Source organism: Antechinus flavipes, chromosome 3, assembly GCF_016432865.1.
Source record: "Antechinus flavipes isolate AdamAnt ecotype Samford, QLD, Australia chromosome 3, AdamAnt_v2, whole genome shotgun sequence".
Lineage (NCBI taxonomy): Eukaryota > Metazoa > Chordata > Mammalia > Dasyuromorphia > Dasyuridae > Antechinus > Antechinus flavipes.
The window spans coordinates 25591038-25607539 of record NC_067400.1 but is presented as its reverse complement, the minus strand read 5'-3'; the positions used below and the strand labels follow the sequence as shown (position 1 = coordinate 25607539).

The window sequence follows — 16502 nt, the reverse complement described above, 5'->3', positions numbered from 1 at the left end:
TCATATTCATATTAGAAATAGAATAGTTTAATTGAGTGCAGTAGTATAATATTGTTAGTTACCAGATCCTACTTGAACCCCCTTCACAAGTTTCTTTCAGATGTTAGGAGTATAACTCAGATTGGAAATGTCTGAATTAATTAAAGTTTATTTAGGATTGAATATCAGTAATTCCAAAAAGGCAGAGGAGCAAGGTGTGAGAAAGCTAAGATGATGGTTGGTGATCAATAAAATAATAAACCATGGAGCTAATACTCCATATGAAAGGAGGTGATAAAAGAATGAGACTGAGAAAATAAGAAGACAGAAAATGACCAGAGGTCCTGGTGAGGCTGAGGTACTATGTGAGAGAAGTAGAGATAAAGCAGCTCATGAGTGAAGAACATATTTCAAAGTTCATTTTACAAAAGAGGAAACTGAGTCCCAGGATGTGATTGTAGGGACACAAATCACAAGTGAAAAATCCCAGATCTTTGGCTTGTGAATACAGGGTTAAGTTCATGTCATCCTAACAGGGAGTGATGAAGTATGCCCATTTTGTCAGTCCAGTGGCTAAGATAGGGGTGGAAAAGAGGGCAGAGAAGTGTAAAGATAGAAGAAAAGAAAGGAAGAAATGGGAAGTATTTGGAAATTGGATTTTCATTCAATCAGAGGTTCTTTGTTTTATCTGGAATCCTTTGGCAGTCAGTCTAGCAAAACTTATAGACACTTCTCAGAAGAATATTTCTAAATGAATAAAATAAAACACACAGAATTACAAAGGAAACCAATTAGATTTATATACAGTTATTGAAATGCTCTTTAAAACTAAATTCACAATGCAAGGTAAAGAGCCCCTTCACTTGAAGAAGCTCTCACAAGTAACACTGATAGGCAATTACATTGCCAATAAGGAACTGGCAGAAATCCACTAAGTGTAGCTCAGAATCCTCTAGGCAAAAAATCTTGATTAACAATCCCTTCCACAGGAGCTCCTAAGGCAAATGCTTTTCTGCAATCCCAGTCAGTAGCAAGAATCAGAGAGATCAGCCTCCATAAGGATGAAAACCAAGGGCAGTAAGTGTAGTTTACGCCAAGATGTTACTACGGCTCATACAAAGTAATCACTGGATTTATACAGAGTAAAGGCTGCTCTCCCTGATAACAAAGGAGAAACAAGCTGACACATGCCATAACGAATCCAAGAACTTTTCATGAGAACTGGTTTCTCCCACGATTCAAAAGGTCCTTCTTCCTTCTTGCATAACTGGGTTTTTAAAATTGTTTGTTTAAAGAAGGTAATATCCTTCTCCAATCTAAATTCCTCAAAAGTAATTTCTAATCTCTTTCCCCTGGAGGATTCAGTAATGGCAAAAATGTTAACTGATATCAAGCAAAATATCAAAGGAGACAAAGGAGAATTTAGATCTGCCAGTTCCCAGGCAGTTACAAAATATAAGCTCCTTGAGGTTAAGGAACATTTTTATGTTAGTCTTTGGATCCATGGCACCAAGCATAAGCTGCAGGATGTGGTAAGAGCTTTCTTGCTGTATTGAATTCAATTAGCAGAATTTTGAGCACAAAATATATTTAACATGATTGTACAAGTATAACCTATATCAGATTGCTTGCTGTCTTGGAGAAGGGAGTGGGAGGGAGAAAAATTTGGAGCTCAAAATCTTACAAAGATGAATGTTGAAAATTTTCTTTATAAGTAATTGGAAAAAATAAAATGCTATTAAGTAAACAAATAAAAATTAAAAAATCTTAAAGAATTCTGAGCACAAAATCACAACTGCTTATGTTTAACAAGTATCACTATGATATTGCTTTAATGGTGTTTAATGGTACCTTATTACAATTTCCCAATATTTCTCCAAGGTCAGAAGTTGCTATGGTCATCATAACAATTCACTCACTTACTCTGATACTACAAATATCTCAAGGTGAAAATACAGGTTTTCTAAATGCGCAAAACTACTGCTACAACTGAGAAAAGAGCAAACCCAAAATGCAGCCCTATTCTGTAGGCAAAATATACAAATCTCCCCTCCCCCAGACCCAAGCTTGGCCAAGATAGTAGAAAAGACTTTCTCAATCACTAGAATTAGGAAAAGTTTTAAATCACACTATTCCATGGTTACAAACACACTGGTGATGGAGTGAAAAACATTGTCCTCCAGGGAATCACCAACATTTTCTTCAGGCTGAACATCAGTTCTGAATGGATCAGTCTTGGATACTTGGCGGGGAGCCATGGAAATGTTTCTCATTCCTCTTTATGTGGACAGAAACATTTGGAGAAAATTCTATCTGTGTTCTTGGCCATATGCCCCACGAATAAGGTGGAGAAAATGCCACGCTAAATTTAACAACATGCATTTATCAAGTGCTGAATATGTGTCAGGTGGGATGACAGACAATGGAAACAAACACAAAGACAAAAATGTCCCTATCCTCAAGGAGCTTACATTCTAGGGAATGATTAATGGGGAAAAGGAGAAGGAAACAGATTCTATAAGGAAAGAACACTAATAACTATGGTGGGAGGCAAGGGGGGGTTAGGAAAGGCCTCAAGCAGGAGGAGGCCCTTGTGCCTGAAGTTCATCATGGCACAGCCCAAATCTGGCCAATCCAGTGCTTTGTCTAATTTAGCAGATTATGACAATATCCTATTCAAACACATTCATATTCTCTTTCCCTCTTCTTCCATTTTTTGCTACCTTTCCCTCGAGAAGAAAGAGTCAAATTTTCCCATCCAAGGGAAAATCCTCAAGGATTCAGTCCTATCTATCCCAGCATCCTTTAGCCACAGATCTGTATTCGTTACATTAGAAACAAAGAAGCATTTAAAAAAAATTATTTGTTTTAGATTTACCTATCTCTTAATATGCACCTGACACATTTGTCAACAAATATATTTTATTCTATTGGCTGATCCTGGAATTCTGAAGATCGAGTATTACTTTTATCCTATTAAGTCTCAAGATCCTCTGCTGTGGCCTTCCTGAGTTGGGAAACTTTTTAAGAATGCCAAAGATGTATTGTACTAAGGTTTTGCAAAAAGGAACTCTGATAGAGCTTTTCTTCTTAAATGATTATCTTGTTTGATTTTATCTTATTAAAGTTTCATTGTTGCCTGTCATTTTTATGTCCTAGTGAATTTAGATCTGTCAATTCCCAGGAAGGCATCCCTTGTAACAAGGAAAACCAATTATTAAGTAAAATGAAACATGGAGACATAGTGGGAAGGTGTACAATAGACTGTTCCTAAAGTTGCTTCCATATCTCCAAGGAGAGAGAAAAAGCCATTTCTTCATCTCTTTTCAGGACAAGACTGATTATTCAAATTATAAACCACTTCATTTCCTGGTAGCGATCTTTTCATATAACCGCAGTCACACGGATGCTAAATTTCGAGTTTTGCTTACTTCACTCTGAGTCAGTTCATACAACCAACAGAGTATTTCTTTAAAGTGTCTGCCCTTTAGGAGTTTGTACTCCAGTGAAGGAGAAAAGATATGTACAAAAATAACTATGCCATACATCTCTGAGCATAATTATACTCTTGTCCACAGAAACAAATTACTTTTCTTGTTAAATTGCCCTGGACTAAATCAACTACATTACGTCAAAACATCCATTGCACAGAGAGGGTTAATTATCATTCTGAATGGGTCTCATGGAACAAAAATGGATTTTTTAAAATAATGACTGTATCTTACCAGACAGAGCACTAAAATCTGCATTTCTGCTGAAAACTTCAGAAATCCCCAGGCCCTTCAGGACATCTTTGAGGTCAATTTCCTGCTCTACGGTGAACCTGTAGAACAGATAACAATCCATTTTAAGTTTAAGGATATCTTGAAAGAGATGGAAGGTGCTGGGAAGCATATAATCAATGGAGAGATCATAATGAGTAAGCTGCCCAAATGTACTCTGGAGTACAGGTGACATCTGATTGTTACTGATAAAAAAAGACAGCATCAGAAAGCCTTAAAAGCAGAAACCAATACACCTCTAAGGGAAAAGCGAGAGTGGAAAGATTAGGAGTTCAAATCAGACATCCATCTCCATTTTAGACAGCAATCCTTTATCATCCACAGCAGTGGGAATAAACCTGGCCAGGTTACCAAGGGTTTCAAAATCAAAACTCATTTGTCTGGCAGATGCCCCAGCTGGGCTAGGAAATTTGAGGTGCTTTCCTTGTATTCATCCTCTGATGTTGCATTTCCCCTGGTGGCCACCTTCACTTCTTTGCACGGTTTCCTAAGAAAGAGTCTCAGAGAATAAATGGATTCCATTCAGAATTCTCCAATATCACTGATTCCAATGAAATCCAAAGAAAAAAGAAGGAAACAGATGAGATTTCTCACTTGGCTGGGCCCAGGTTTCTTTTGGGTGGTAGCCCAGAAAGCTGGACACAGAGTAGAGCTTCATCTCCCACCATGGACAATGACTGGCCATGAGAACTTGAGTAAATGATTTTAATGTCTCTTTGCCTGGAGTTTTTCCTCTATAAAGGGGAAATAATAATAACTCTAGCACCTAATTCCCTGAATTAGTATATGGCTTAAGAAAGACAATAGATATAAAGTACTTGGCAAACTTTTAAGTTCCACAGAAAGGTTTGTGATCTTTATCATTATTGTTATTGGTTCCCAGGTACATCAACTATAGAGATCAGGATGCTTTCATGATGTCTGACATAATTCGGAGTAAAAACCGTATCTTAAAAATTTCTCCCTTTGGCTTAATACAGAGCAGGGGGTTTCCTGATCTTTTTGTGTGGCAGAAACCCTTCCTTTGGTCATATGGTAAAGCTTAGAAAACCCTTCTCAGAATCAGGTGTTTAGATGCATAAAATAAGATACATAGGATTGCAAAGGAAACCAATTATACTGACATATAGTTATTAAAATATTAAAAAAATCAGGGAGCACAGATTAAGAATCCTTAGGTTACAGAGTGTTGCTTTTGAAATGAAAATAAGAAGAAAAATGAAAAAATAAAATCTAGAAATGTCCAATACTGTGATCAATAGATGAAAATATACAACTGAAGGAGGCAGTCAAGAGAGTATAGATTTTAAACTGGAGGGGATTTCAGAATTTCATTTTAGGAAAGAGAAGAGGTTGAATAGAGATGAAATGACCTGCCCAACTTCACACCCATGGTTGCTGGCAAGAGGCAGTGTCTGCCTCTTGCATGACAATTAACTTTTAGTCACTATTCAAGCTGGATGTCGGTTGTTTGGGATTTCAGGCCCTTTATTAAAAGTGCATGCTTGAGTTTCCCTCAGCTCTTGGCTGGAAGTAGCCATATTCAAGACTTCTGCCTTATAATATCAGCACAGGGGAAAGAGTATTGGCTCTAAAACCAAAGGACTTGAATTCAAATCGGCATCTCTCATTTAATCCTTGAACAAGTGTCAGGTTCCCAGTATCCTATGTGGCTTCAGAGGTTCATTGTAGCTTATGAGCTGCTGGAAGATAGCTATTGTCTTCTGCCACTTTTTCTGTGCTTCAAGCACCTAGGACAGTGAATGGCACACAGTAGCTACTTAATAACCATTTATTTCCTTCCTTTCCTTTTCATAATTTTTTCCTACATATTTATTGTTTTTGCTGTATTTTTTTCTCTTCTTTTTATTTATTTTTTAATTCTTTATCAAGAAGATGACTCTCTGAGAAAGGAAAGTGGGAGGGAAAGCAGGAAATTGAGGTAATATAAAATAAACAATATCAATAAACTATATTTTTGAGAGTTACTATATCATTTATATCTCATGTTTCATTCCATGAATTTTCCAGGATTGTTGAAAGATGAAAATAGAAACAACAGCTTCTTTTAAAACTCTAAAAGGAAGAGCAATCTTGCTTTTCTAAACCAGAGGAGTGTGAGCAATTTTGGGTTGTATCTGTGCTCTCTATTCTGGGAAATTTCACAGTGGAGTTCAGTGGAGGAAAAGAAAGTAGAGTAAGCCCCATGAGAGCTAGAGATAAAAAGGAGACCTATTGCCCAGAAATTAAACAAGTTAAGACTCATCAGTAAAGGAGTGTCTTAAGCCAGGAAAGAAAAGGAAGAGGGATATTTTGCAACTGAGGGGTTTATTAGCCAGTGAAGTCCTCTGAAAGTCACATTTCAAGTTCCAAGAGAAGCAGCCCCATCCATCATCAAACACTCTGAAGGAAAAGAACCAAAGAAATATATGGAGTTCAAAAAAAAAAAAAAACCAAAGACAATATATGAAGATGCCTCTATAATGATACTAAGTAGTTCAGAATTTGAGATTGTTTGTAGACAATTCTTGAAGACCTAAAAACAGGTTGGTTTGACCAAGTTTGAAATTATGCACCATAGGGTATAAATGCTGATGGCTGCTACTACACTCATAGTGTAATGTACATGGGACAGTGAAAAGAATACTCAACTTAAAGTCAAGAAAATCTGTAACCCTCCTGAGACACTAGAACTGGGCAGGTCACAGAATAGCCTGAGTCTTAGTTTTCTCATCTATAAAATGGGGGTAAGAAAGAAGTCTGTGATTCCATATTTTCCCCTTTTTGTTGTTGTTGCTTGATTTTTGTTTTCTTTCTATTTTTTTTTTCCTTTTTTGATCTGATTTTTCTTGTGCAGCATGATAACTATGGAAATATGTATAGAAGAGCTGCTCATATATTGGATTAGTTGTTGCCTAAGGGAGGGACAAAAAATTTGGAACACAAAGTTTGCAAGGGTGCTGAAAACTACCTTTGCATGTATTTTGAAAATAAAAATCTAAATCAAAAAGGAAAACAACAAAATAAAATGGGGATAGCAATCCCTTCTATCTCATCACCATATTGCGAGAGTCAAAATAAGATAATGTGTACACATACTTTGTAAACCTAAAAGCACTGTATGAATATTACCCATTACTTCTGGGAGGCACTGGTCAATATGTTGAGACTAAGAGAGGTCAATAAATGTTTTTACATTTGGAAAATACATACAAATATGAGGTTCTAAATATGAATTAAATTAAAAATGAAGACTCTAGGCTGATTTTATTAATAATTTGGTATGCATATTCTTTCAATGGGAAAATAACAAACCCTGTAAAAAAAAAACCTGAACCACTTAAGGCAAAAATTCCAGATGCTTGAATAAACACTAGCATAAAGTAATAAATTATTTATACAAAATGCCAGTCATGATGGGCATATAGGACAAGATTAAAATTACAGAAAAGTTATGTTGTATCCTCAAGGACAATTGTCATTTCATAACAAAAACTAAGTACTTACTAACTTTTGAAGACAAGAAAATGAAAAGAATCCTAAATATAAAAGGTTGGACAGTCTTTCCTCTACCCCAGACTCACGAATAAAGCCAGTTATTATCTGGAGTGTACATTTAACTCTTTTTTAATCCAGTTCACCTTTTGGGGGAAGAAAATCAAAAGGCCAGAAAATTTTCTTTTTGTAATTCTAAATGGTATTAAAATTTAAGTTATGAACAAGTTGGCAGTAAAGACCAAAGCTGTCTCTAACTGCTTCCTAGTATGCCTCCCTAAAACAATGGAAATGTAATGCAAGATTTCATTGAATTCTTGTCAAAATGGGAAAAGTATGATTAACCCTGCCTTGTTTAGTAATTCAAGACTAATACAAATGAGCAAACGGAACTGTCTACTTCATAATTGGATAAGATCTTTCAGAAAATGAAAATTTAATTTTCTTCTGCTAAAGCCTTTTATTTCTTGGTGGACCGGGCCTGTGGGTCACATTTCCTGGTGAACATGTTTGAGTTAGAACATAAAATATTTATGAAGCATTTACTTAGTGCACTGATAAAAATCTCATCTCCTGCCTCTAAATCCTAATAGGCACTCAGCCCATGAAGCTATTGCCATTGTACCTTGGAATTCCAGGGAAGGAAGATAAGTATCATCAAATCTAATTGAATGTAGAGCCCATGATACTTTGTGTTAGAAAAAAGAAAAGAAGAAAGGGAGAGGAAAGAGAGAAAAAAAGGGAGAGGAAATGAGGGAAGGAGAGAAAAGGGAAGAGAGGAGAAAGAAGGAGAGAGAGATGGAGAAAAATAAGAAAAACAGAAAAGGAATACAAAACAAAATAAAGAGAAACAAAAATCATTGTCATGTGCCCAGCAGAATATCAGAGCGAATTCAAAATATATAATAAATTACAAATCAAAAAAGTGTGTGTATGTATATTAGCAGAAAAAATTATATTCACGAATGTCCTAAATTATTATTTTAATAGTTCATGTAATTTTGAATTGGACATGAACTAAACAAAATAAAACCTGGTCAGCTCATTTATATAATTATATAAGATTAATTACTAAAGCTTTGGAGTCAAATGCATTACTTTTCAAGATATATTATCTACAAAAATCTATTTGATGGTGAATTGTTTTCCCATGACAAGGCATAATTAATTTCCTCTCTGAGAAATATCTGTCACATGGATAAAGTATCAGTCCTGGTTTCAGGAAGACCCGAGTATAAATCCAGTCTTAGACACTTATTAGTCATATAATTCTGGGCAAGTCATTTAACCTCTGCCTCAGTTTCCTGATCTGTAAAAATGGAGATAATAATAGCATCTATCTTTTAGGTTGTTTTGAGAATCAAATGGGATGGTTTTAAAGCACTTACAATGGTGCCTGGTATAGGAACTACTAGTTATAATTTTATTATTATTGTTATAAATAGTTTTCATGCATAAAATATCACTGAGGACAGTAATGAAGCCCTTGCAAAAAAAAAAAAAAAAAAAGGTGAGAGAGACACTTATCACCAGACTAAGAGTCTAGAACCAAAAATGTCTCAATATGTAAAAATGATGGATTAAATTAAATAAGATAAAATTTGTATTTGTCTAGACCTTCCATGATGACAAATGTAAAACTTTTTTTTTAAATCAACTGTTCAAGAAAAGGTGGCAGAAAGCATTGCTACATTAAGTCTGCCTGAAAAAATCCTGAGGATTTTAATGAATTGCAAATTCAAAAGACGTCAAGAGAACACGGAAATCTAAGAAGGTGACATGACCTATGGCTCAATGAGAGGAAGTACAGGATTCAACTTTGCAGCAAAGATGAAGATGGGGCTGCCTTGCGCTAGGAAGATGATGCTATTTGTGAGCAGAAGTCAAGGAGTGGAGAATTCTGGGGTAAGATGCAGACAGAACAGGAAAAGTTTGGGCTAAATCCACATGCTCCAATTATACTGGCTAGAACTAGTATGAGCATTGAAGGGGTGGTGCAGATCTGGGAAAGCTGGGGTTAATCATGCTCCTGGGTGTACTGATATAAAACCTGTTTTCTTTGGAGAAGAATATAAAAGCAGATTTTAGGACTTTGGGGAAGAGTTCTTGAGACCTAGGGAATCTCCCTGCTGACCAGGGCCTGGCACACAACAGGGATTTGGCAAATACCATTTGACTGTTTGATTCTTTTAATCTCGTTTAGAGACTTTTATCTACTTTGATCTTCCTGAACTTCTTTTTAATAGCCTGGAGAAGTGCTTTTGCTGTGGTATTTAAATTATGTTTTATTAAATGAATCACTGGTTAGTGTCCGAGTGATGTATTAGCCCAGATGCAGAATAACCACCTAGGCACTGAGAGAGGCAGCTGTAATCCTACTGTCTTTGGTCCTGGTCAGCTAACCTCTGGAAGGTTCCCTTCTAGCTATATTTCATAAGGAACATCAACAACCTAGAAAATGAGGTGACTGGTGTCGAAACCCACCAGGACATTATCTGATGATTACTCAAACAGCCTGGCATAGTTTGGCCTAGAAAAGATCTAGGAGAAGATGACTGTATTCAAATATTTGAAGGACTTCCTTGTAGAAAAGGAATTGGAGCTGTTTTGGTTGGATCTAGACATCAGAACCAGCAAGAAATGGGTAGAAAGCATAGAAATGATTTAAAGAAGAACTTCCTTTCAGTAATATAATGAACTGACTTGGGAGACAAAAAGTTCTCCTGTAGAGACTTTTAAGCAAACGGCTGAAGACATTTTGAGTACACTGCTATACAGGTCAACTAGACAACTTCGAGACCATTTAACACTTAATTCTTGATTTTGTACAAAATCCAAGCAAATTACCAAAAAAAAAGCTTATTTGACTTCCTAATTGCCCTTCTTGCTAGTTTGTTGTTAATTATTTCCAATTTTATATGCATACGTATATATATATTGTGTGTACAAATGTATGTATATGCACATATATGTAAGTTTATACACAAATATATATATGTGTATATGTATGTTTAATATGAGATATGTTAACATGCTATTTCCCTTATTATATTTTAAAATCCTGGAGACCAGAAATTGTCTTTATATACCCAAGGCTTAGTACAATGCCTGACACACAATGGGTGCTTCATATATATTAACTGACTTAACTTTGACTCATTCCGTCAATATTTACTGAGTACCTACTAAATACAAGATATTGTTATAATACCTCACATATCTCTCTGAATTGGCAAAAGCTAGCTATTAAGATGCTGAAGAAACACAGTATTTCATTTACAATAAATATTAATCCTTAAAAAAATTCTGCAATTAACCATTTATATAATATAACAACAAAAGCTTTTAGGCACTTTTCATTTCCTCTATATTTCTCAATATATCATCATTTGAAAAGATAATAGAATGAGCATCTGTTTTCTCAGCTTGCGCATTTTTCCTACCTACATTCATCTCTGTACTTCTTAGCTCAAGATGTGGCCGACTTTGCTAAAGTGTTTCAGCCCATAGATTGTGAACTACTTACTAGCTTAGGGTCCTTTTCCACATTGCCCTTAAGAGTTCATCTTTATTCAAGTAACTGAATCTATATTCAGGTAACTAGTTGGTTTGGTGGACAATGTTAGACTTGGAATCAGGAAGATCCAAATCCTGTCACAGCCCTTACTAGCTCGTGACCCTGGATAAGTACTTCAGTTTCTTCATCTGTAAAATGGAGATAATACTAACATTTACCTCTCAGGATCATCAAATAAGATATGTGTAAAACATTTTGCTAACCTTAAAGTGTTAAATAAATGCAAGGTATTTGAATCAATAAATAGCAAATACGTCTGTTGTAGCCTGAATATGTCTCATACGCAATCTATTGCTTTTTTTTTTCAAATGTGCATACTGTTTAATTAAGTCCAATTTCCTCTAAATGCACTGCTAAATCCATTGTACCTTTCTGTCATTATATATCTTTCCAGTCCAAAGAGATAAAGTATAATTACTAATTGTGGGCATGTCCAAGGATTTGTTTTAACTGTAAAATAAGCTCATCATATTAGATCGGGGAGAGAAGGAGGAAGAAATATTTAATGCTTAGGCTATGTTGGAAGATTGTTATTCTGTCATGTCCAAATCTTCATGACTCCATTTGGAAGTTTTCTTGGCAAAGATACTTGAGTGCTTCACCATGTTCTTCTCTGGTTCTTTTTACAGGTGAAGTAAGTGAGGCAAACAGGGCTAAGTGACTTGCCAAGAACCATACAGATAGTAAGTATCAAAGATAGAGAGGAAGAAAGAGGAGGGGAGGGGGGGAGAGAGAAGAGGAGAGAGAGGGAAGGAAGAGAAGAAAGAGAGAGGGAACAAAGGAGGGAGGAAGGATAAATGAAAGAAAGGAAGAAAGAAGGGAAGGGAGGAAGGAAAGAAAGAAGGCTGGAGGGAAAGAAAAAAGAGGATAATTCCTGCCTTCAAGGAATTTACATTCTGATATGCAATTTGTATTCTTCTCCCCCTCCCTGGTAGGTCAGTCAATCAGTGAATATTATTAAGGTTCCACTCTGTGTCAGACACTGCTAAGCAATGACAGAAGAGTAGCTTACAATCTCATGGTAAACTTTCTGAAGGCAGGGGTAGTGTTGTTCTTTATACCCAGGGCCAAGCCCATTGCCAGGAGGGACAGCAGGAGAACGGAAGCACCCAAAGCAATCTCACCTTGGCAGATACACTTCCACTTTCTGCTTCTTCACAGAGTTGGCCCATTCTTCAATCAGCTGAGGTTTCACTAATGGCTCCAAGGTGACTAGGGGGACTTCTTGTCTGGATAGAACAAGCATCATGCTTATTTCTTCCCCTTCATAAGGTATTTCCAGAACTTGATAGATGCCACCTGCTTCATTGGAGCCATCACTAAATTCTCCTAAAATGAATGAAAGGCCACAGAAAAAAAAAGATAAATGGACCTTGGAAAAGCTTCTTGGGTCCATTCCACAGTTTTCTTTCAAATCTGAAAATAAGAGTACCAAAAAAAAGGGGGGGTGGGTTACTTGGAATTGTGACTCAAATGCAAGAGAACTCAAAGATTTGTTTACATTGCTTTGCTCCAAATAAAGTCCCCCTCCAAAACTGTTGTTCCAACCACAATTCAATTGATTAAGATTTTTGATACAATGTGAAATGATGTACAAAATGATACATTGAGTGAATGCCATTATGATAATGAATAAAATTTCTTTGGGGGAAAAATGTCAATTAGCTTTACAGATAAAACAAGACACTTCAAAAAGTGGATGAATTGATAATTCCAACAGAATCCAGGAAGGTTACAGAATATAACTGCCTCATTATTTGAAAAATGAAGAAACAATCCCAGATTAAGGTGGCACAGTGGCTAGAGCACTAGGTCCAGAATCATTAAGACCCAAGTTCAATCTGGCCCCAAACACTTACTAGCTGTGTGATTCTAGGTGAGTCATTTAACACCCCCCTCCCCTGAGTTTCTGTAAAATGAGCTGGAAAAGTAAATGGCAAATCACTCCAGTATCTTTGCCAAGAAAACCACAAATGGGGTTTTGAAGAGTTGTATACATGAATAAAAAGACCAGATTGGTAAAGGGACTTCCCCAAGATCAAATGACTAATAAGTGGCAGTGCTAGGATTCAAACCAAGATCTTCTGATGATAAATTCAATGGTCTTTTCACTATACCTGATTGCCTTCTACATAGTTACAATGTACTCACTTGGCACTTTTGGAATGATTAAGACCTCTAAATTAGGAAACTAGCCTTGCTTGGCCCCTGTAAAACTGGCCAAAGGATGAGAAATATTTTCCAAACAAGTATCATACTTTCAAATGTACTTGGCTATTGAATGCAGACAGAGAAACACAATCTTTAAATGGATTGATTCCAACACTATTCTATGATAATGGTCCAAAGAATATAACTAATGATTCTGAAGTGACTATTTAAAGTTTTTGTTCCTCTTCTTTCTCAGTTACCCTAAGAGCTGAGTTGTCCAAAACTCACATTAACCATTCAATTCTCTCCTCAAAGCTGATTTTACTCTTTCATTCTTGATTAATGGTTTCGTTTAAACCCACTAACTTCTTTCAAATTTAGTAAAGGATTATAAGTAGAATCAATTGTTCATTCTCATCAATGCAGACTATATTCCATCCCTCTACTATTAAATTGGAAGTCCTTGAAGGCAGGAGCTATCTTTTATCTTTTTTTTACACCCAGCATTTAATACAGTTATAGATTGTTTAATTTACCATTTAAAAATTCCAAACCAATGCCACTTAATGCCATAGGGAGCAAGAATACCCCAAACTTCTAAATCGCCTTAGGTCACAGGTGGAGATAATCTAAATGGTTCACTGAAAAACATACAAAAGCCAAAGGACTTCTTGATAAGCAAAAGCTCACATCAGAACTCCTCAAAAAGAAATCTTCAACTGAGAAATGGTCTCTTTCCAGGTATAGTTCTGCCCTCTTATCAAAGCATCATATATAAGAAGGTCATTTTAAGCATCTTCAAAGTAGCCAAGGAGCCTTTCCAAAGTAGAGTAAAACTGTTCATTTTTATCCCAAGCTCTGTTGGCAGTTTTATATAGAAATCTATTGGACTGGTCATATACTGAGAGAAAAGAATTTGGATATTTCATTGGTATTCGGGGAACATCAGAAGAGTGAGAAGAAGGCCCCAGTAGGAGTATGGGGAAGCCATGGAAAAGAGTCTCCTAAGATCCAAGTCAGCTTGGATGAGTTGCTGGATGGAATATGTACTGAGGCTATCATAGAGCTTTTTGGGGACCACTGTCTCAGACACTCTTAAAACCATGCTACAAAATACATCCACCCGGTGAGGGAGCCACCCTGAACTCTCTCCTTACCATAATAAAACTCTCCTTGTTGGTACATCATGGGAATTTGAGCCTCACTTTCATCATCTTTTGTGAAGGAGAAGGTTCTTGTATTTTCAGGCCTAAATTGTGACTTCCAGTTCCCTTTAAAGTATACAGCATTGACGAGGGCCAGGTGGGTCAAAGAGCTGAAGTCTCTCGCTAATACCAAATCTTTCACAAGACCTAATGAAGTAAAAATGAGCAGAAGAAGGGAATGAGTGAGCAGCTGGGAGAGAGGGAATATCTATGGGAAAACAAAGAGGTAAGAGGAAGAAAGACCCCAGGTCTCCCCCACAAAGTAAACATGAAGCCACATGTTCGTTTTTCCTTTATGAAGGTATTGTTGAAATCAAATGTTCAGGTTTAAGAATTCTACATGAAAAACATCAAAGATATTTGATTCTATGACCTTGTTCACACTAATAACATTCTGTTGCACGATTGTTAAAAACATCAATAAAAGGACCAAAATCCTTTCCTATTAGAACTCTTTCCAAAATACTCTGGGGGAGTAGGTCCCAAAATAAATGGAACTGATTTTAATTAGCTTAAAATAAACAGGTGCATGAGGCACGATGTAAATGTGTTTCTCCATAATCATGGATGCAGACAAGGATATCGGAGGAAGGGCATACTTGGGCAGCTTGCTGTCACAGGCTTTCCTCCACTGTGGCACTGAATCATGACTGGCTTTAGTTTGGCTAAAGCCAGTTTGGCTTGTGGCCTCCAAATACATTTTCCCCAAACTGATATTTCTGTGTTTGGGCCCTGAAGCAGAGAGAGAGAGAGAGAGAGAGAGACAGAGAGACAGAGACACTGAGAGACAAAAAAATGACAGAAAAAGAGAGAGAGACAGAAAAAAAAAGAGGGAGAAAGACAAAGAGAGAGAGAGAGAGAGAGAGAGAGAGAGAGAGAGAGAAGAGAGAGAGAGAGAGAGAGAGAGAGAGAGAAGGCTCTTTACTCTTGATTTACCCTATGAATGGAGGGAAAGGGGGAAGTGAAGGGAATGCAGTTTGGCTCCTATGTTTCAACTTGGATCTGAAGCCTGTTTTAAGACCCCCTCACAAATTATATTTGTAATAACCCTTCTGATAGAAGAGAGTGGCTCAGTCAGTGTTTTTTTTTTTTTCAAATGATAGGTTTTCTTTTCAGATTTCCTTCATTCCATATAATGTCCCCTTGGGAGAAAAATTGCTATATTCAGCTATATTAAAACTATTATTTCAGGAAGTGTAGTATACATAATGTTAAGGTAATTTCCTCCTTATTTAACCACTATCATCTGCTTAAATAAAATCTCTCATTGTGGCATTAGTTTTTTCCTATCTAATTTAAACCCACTTGGCTTTTAAAGCGAGGAAAGCAAGTCGAACATTTGCTTGAAAAAAGAAGTCAAGATGTTATGTACATATACATATTTTTATACATATATATTAAAAACTATGCCATTTGAGGTTACTCTCACAATATTTCTTTTCTCTTTTTCTTTCAACTTAAAAACTGAATTAAGTTCAACAAACATTTGTTGAGCTCACACTATAATGTAAGAGAAGTAGTATAGCACACTAGATGGTGAGAAGGAAGACTCATTTGAGTGCCATCCTGATATATTCTGACTGATGAATCAGGTCACTCATTTGGTCTGGGGCTGATGAGACCATCTACAAAGGTTTTTGCCAATCAGCAACTAGTGGGAGGAATGTCCTTATTAGGAACTGCCTACTCCAATAATATCATGTGATTATTTCTACCCTCTCCATCCCAAAATAACTACAAAGCCTTATACTTTGAATCTCTGTTCACAAGAACTTGACAGCCCAATCAAATTTATTTTTCCTTTTTGCTTCCTTACTCTAAATTTGTGACTATCTATATAGCTAGGAGTATAGGTCAAACCAAATTATAATGTAATTGGGAAATAGTTACAAAATAAAATTACTTTTAAAAAAACATTATATTATATTTTAAAACTAAGCCCAGTTGTGAACTGCAAAGATCCTAATATAGAGTTTACTGACCCCCGTTTCATTTAAACTCGATACCATACTGTTAGAGAATAACTGTTGCTCCAAGTAGCCTCTCTATTTTTTTTTAATTTCTATTTTCAGAGAGTAAGAGAGACAGAGTCACAGAGAGACAGATACAAAAAGAGACAGAGACAGAGAGAAATAGAGAGAATCACTATCTAAAAAAATCCAAAAATTTTCAAAATCAGAAGAGCACACATTTTCAGACAATGAACCAGCGGCAAGATGATAGAGGTACAAGTTTGTTCTGAGCCTAATTATTAATTTTCACCACTCAATGAAATATTCAAATATTCAACAATTTGTTATTTTACATTCTGAA

General features: G+C 36.2%; 1 protein-coding gene across 2 annotated transcripts in view; it reads right to left on the bottom strand.

Moving 5' to 3' along the window:
• Positions 1-16502, bottom strand: part of SERPINI1 (serpin family I member 1) — a 99616-nt gene that overhangs the window by 14881 nt on the left and 68233 nt on the right. For both annotated transcript variants that reach the window (XM_051983128.1, XM_051983127.1), the window contains 3 exons: positions 14142-14336; positions 11958-12162; positions 3705-3802 (listed from right to left, as the gene is read on the bottom strand). In XM_051983128.1, the coding sequence (XP_051839088.1) occupies positions 3705-3802; positions 11958-12162; positions 14142-14336 (498 nt within the window). The remainder of the gene's footprint in view (positions 1-3704; positions 3803-11957; positions 12163-14141; positions 14337-16502) is intronic.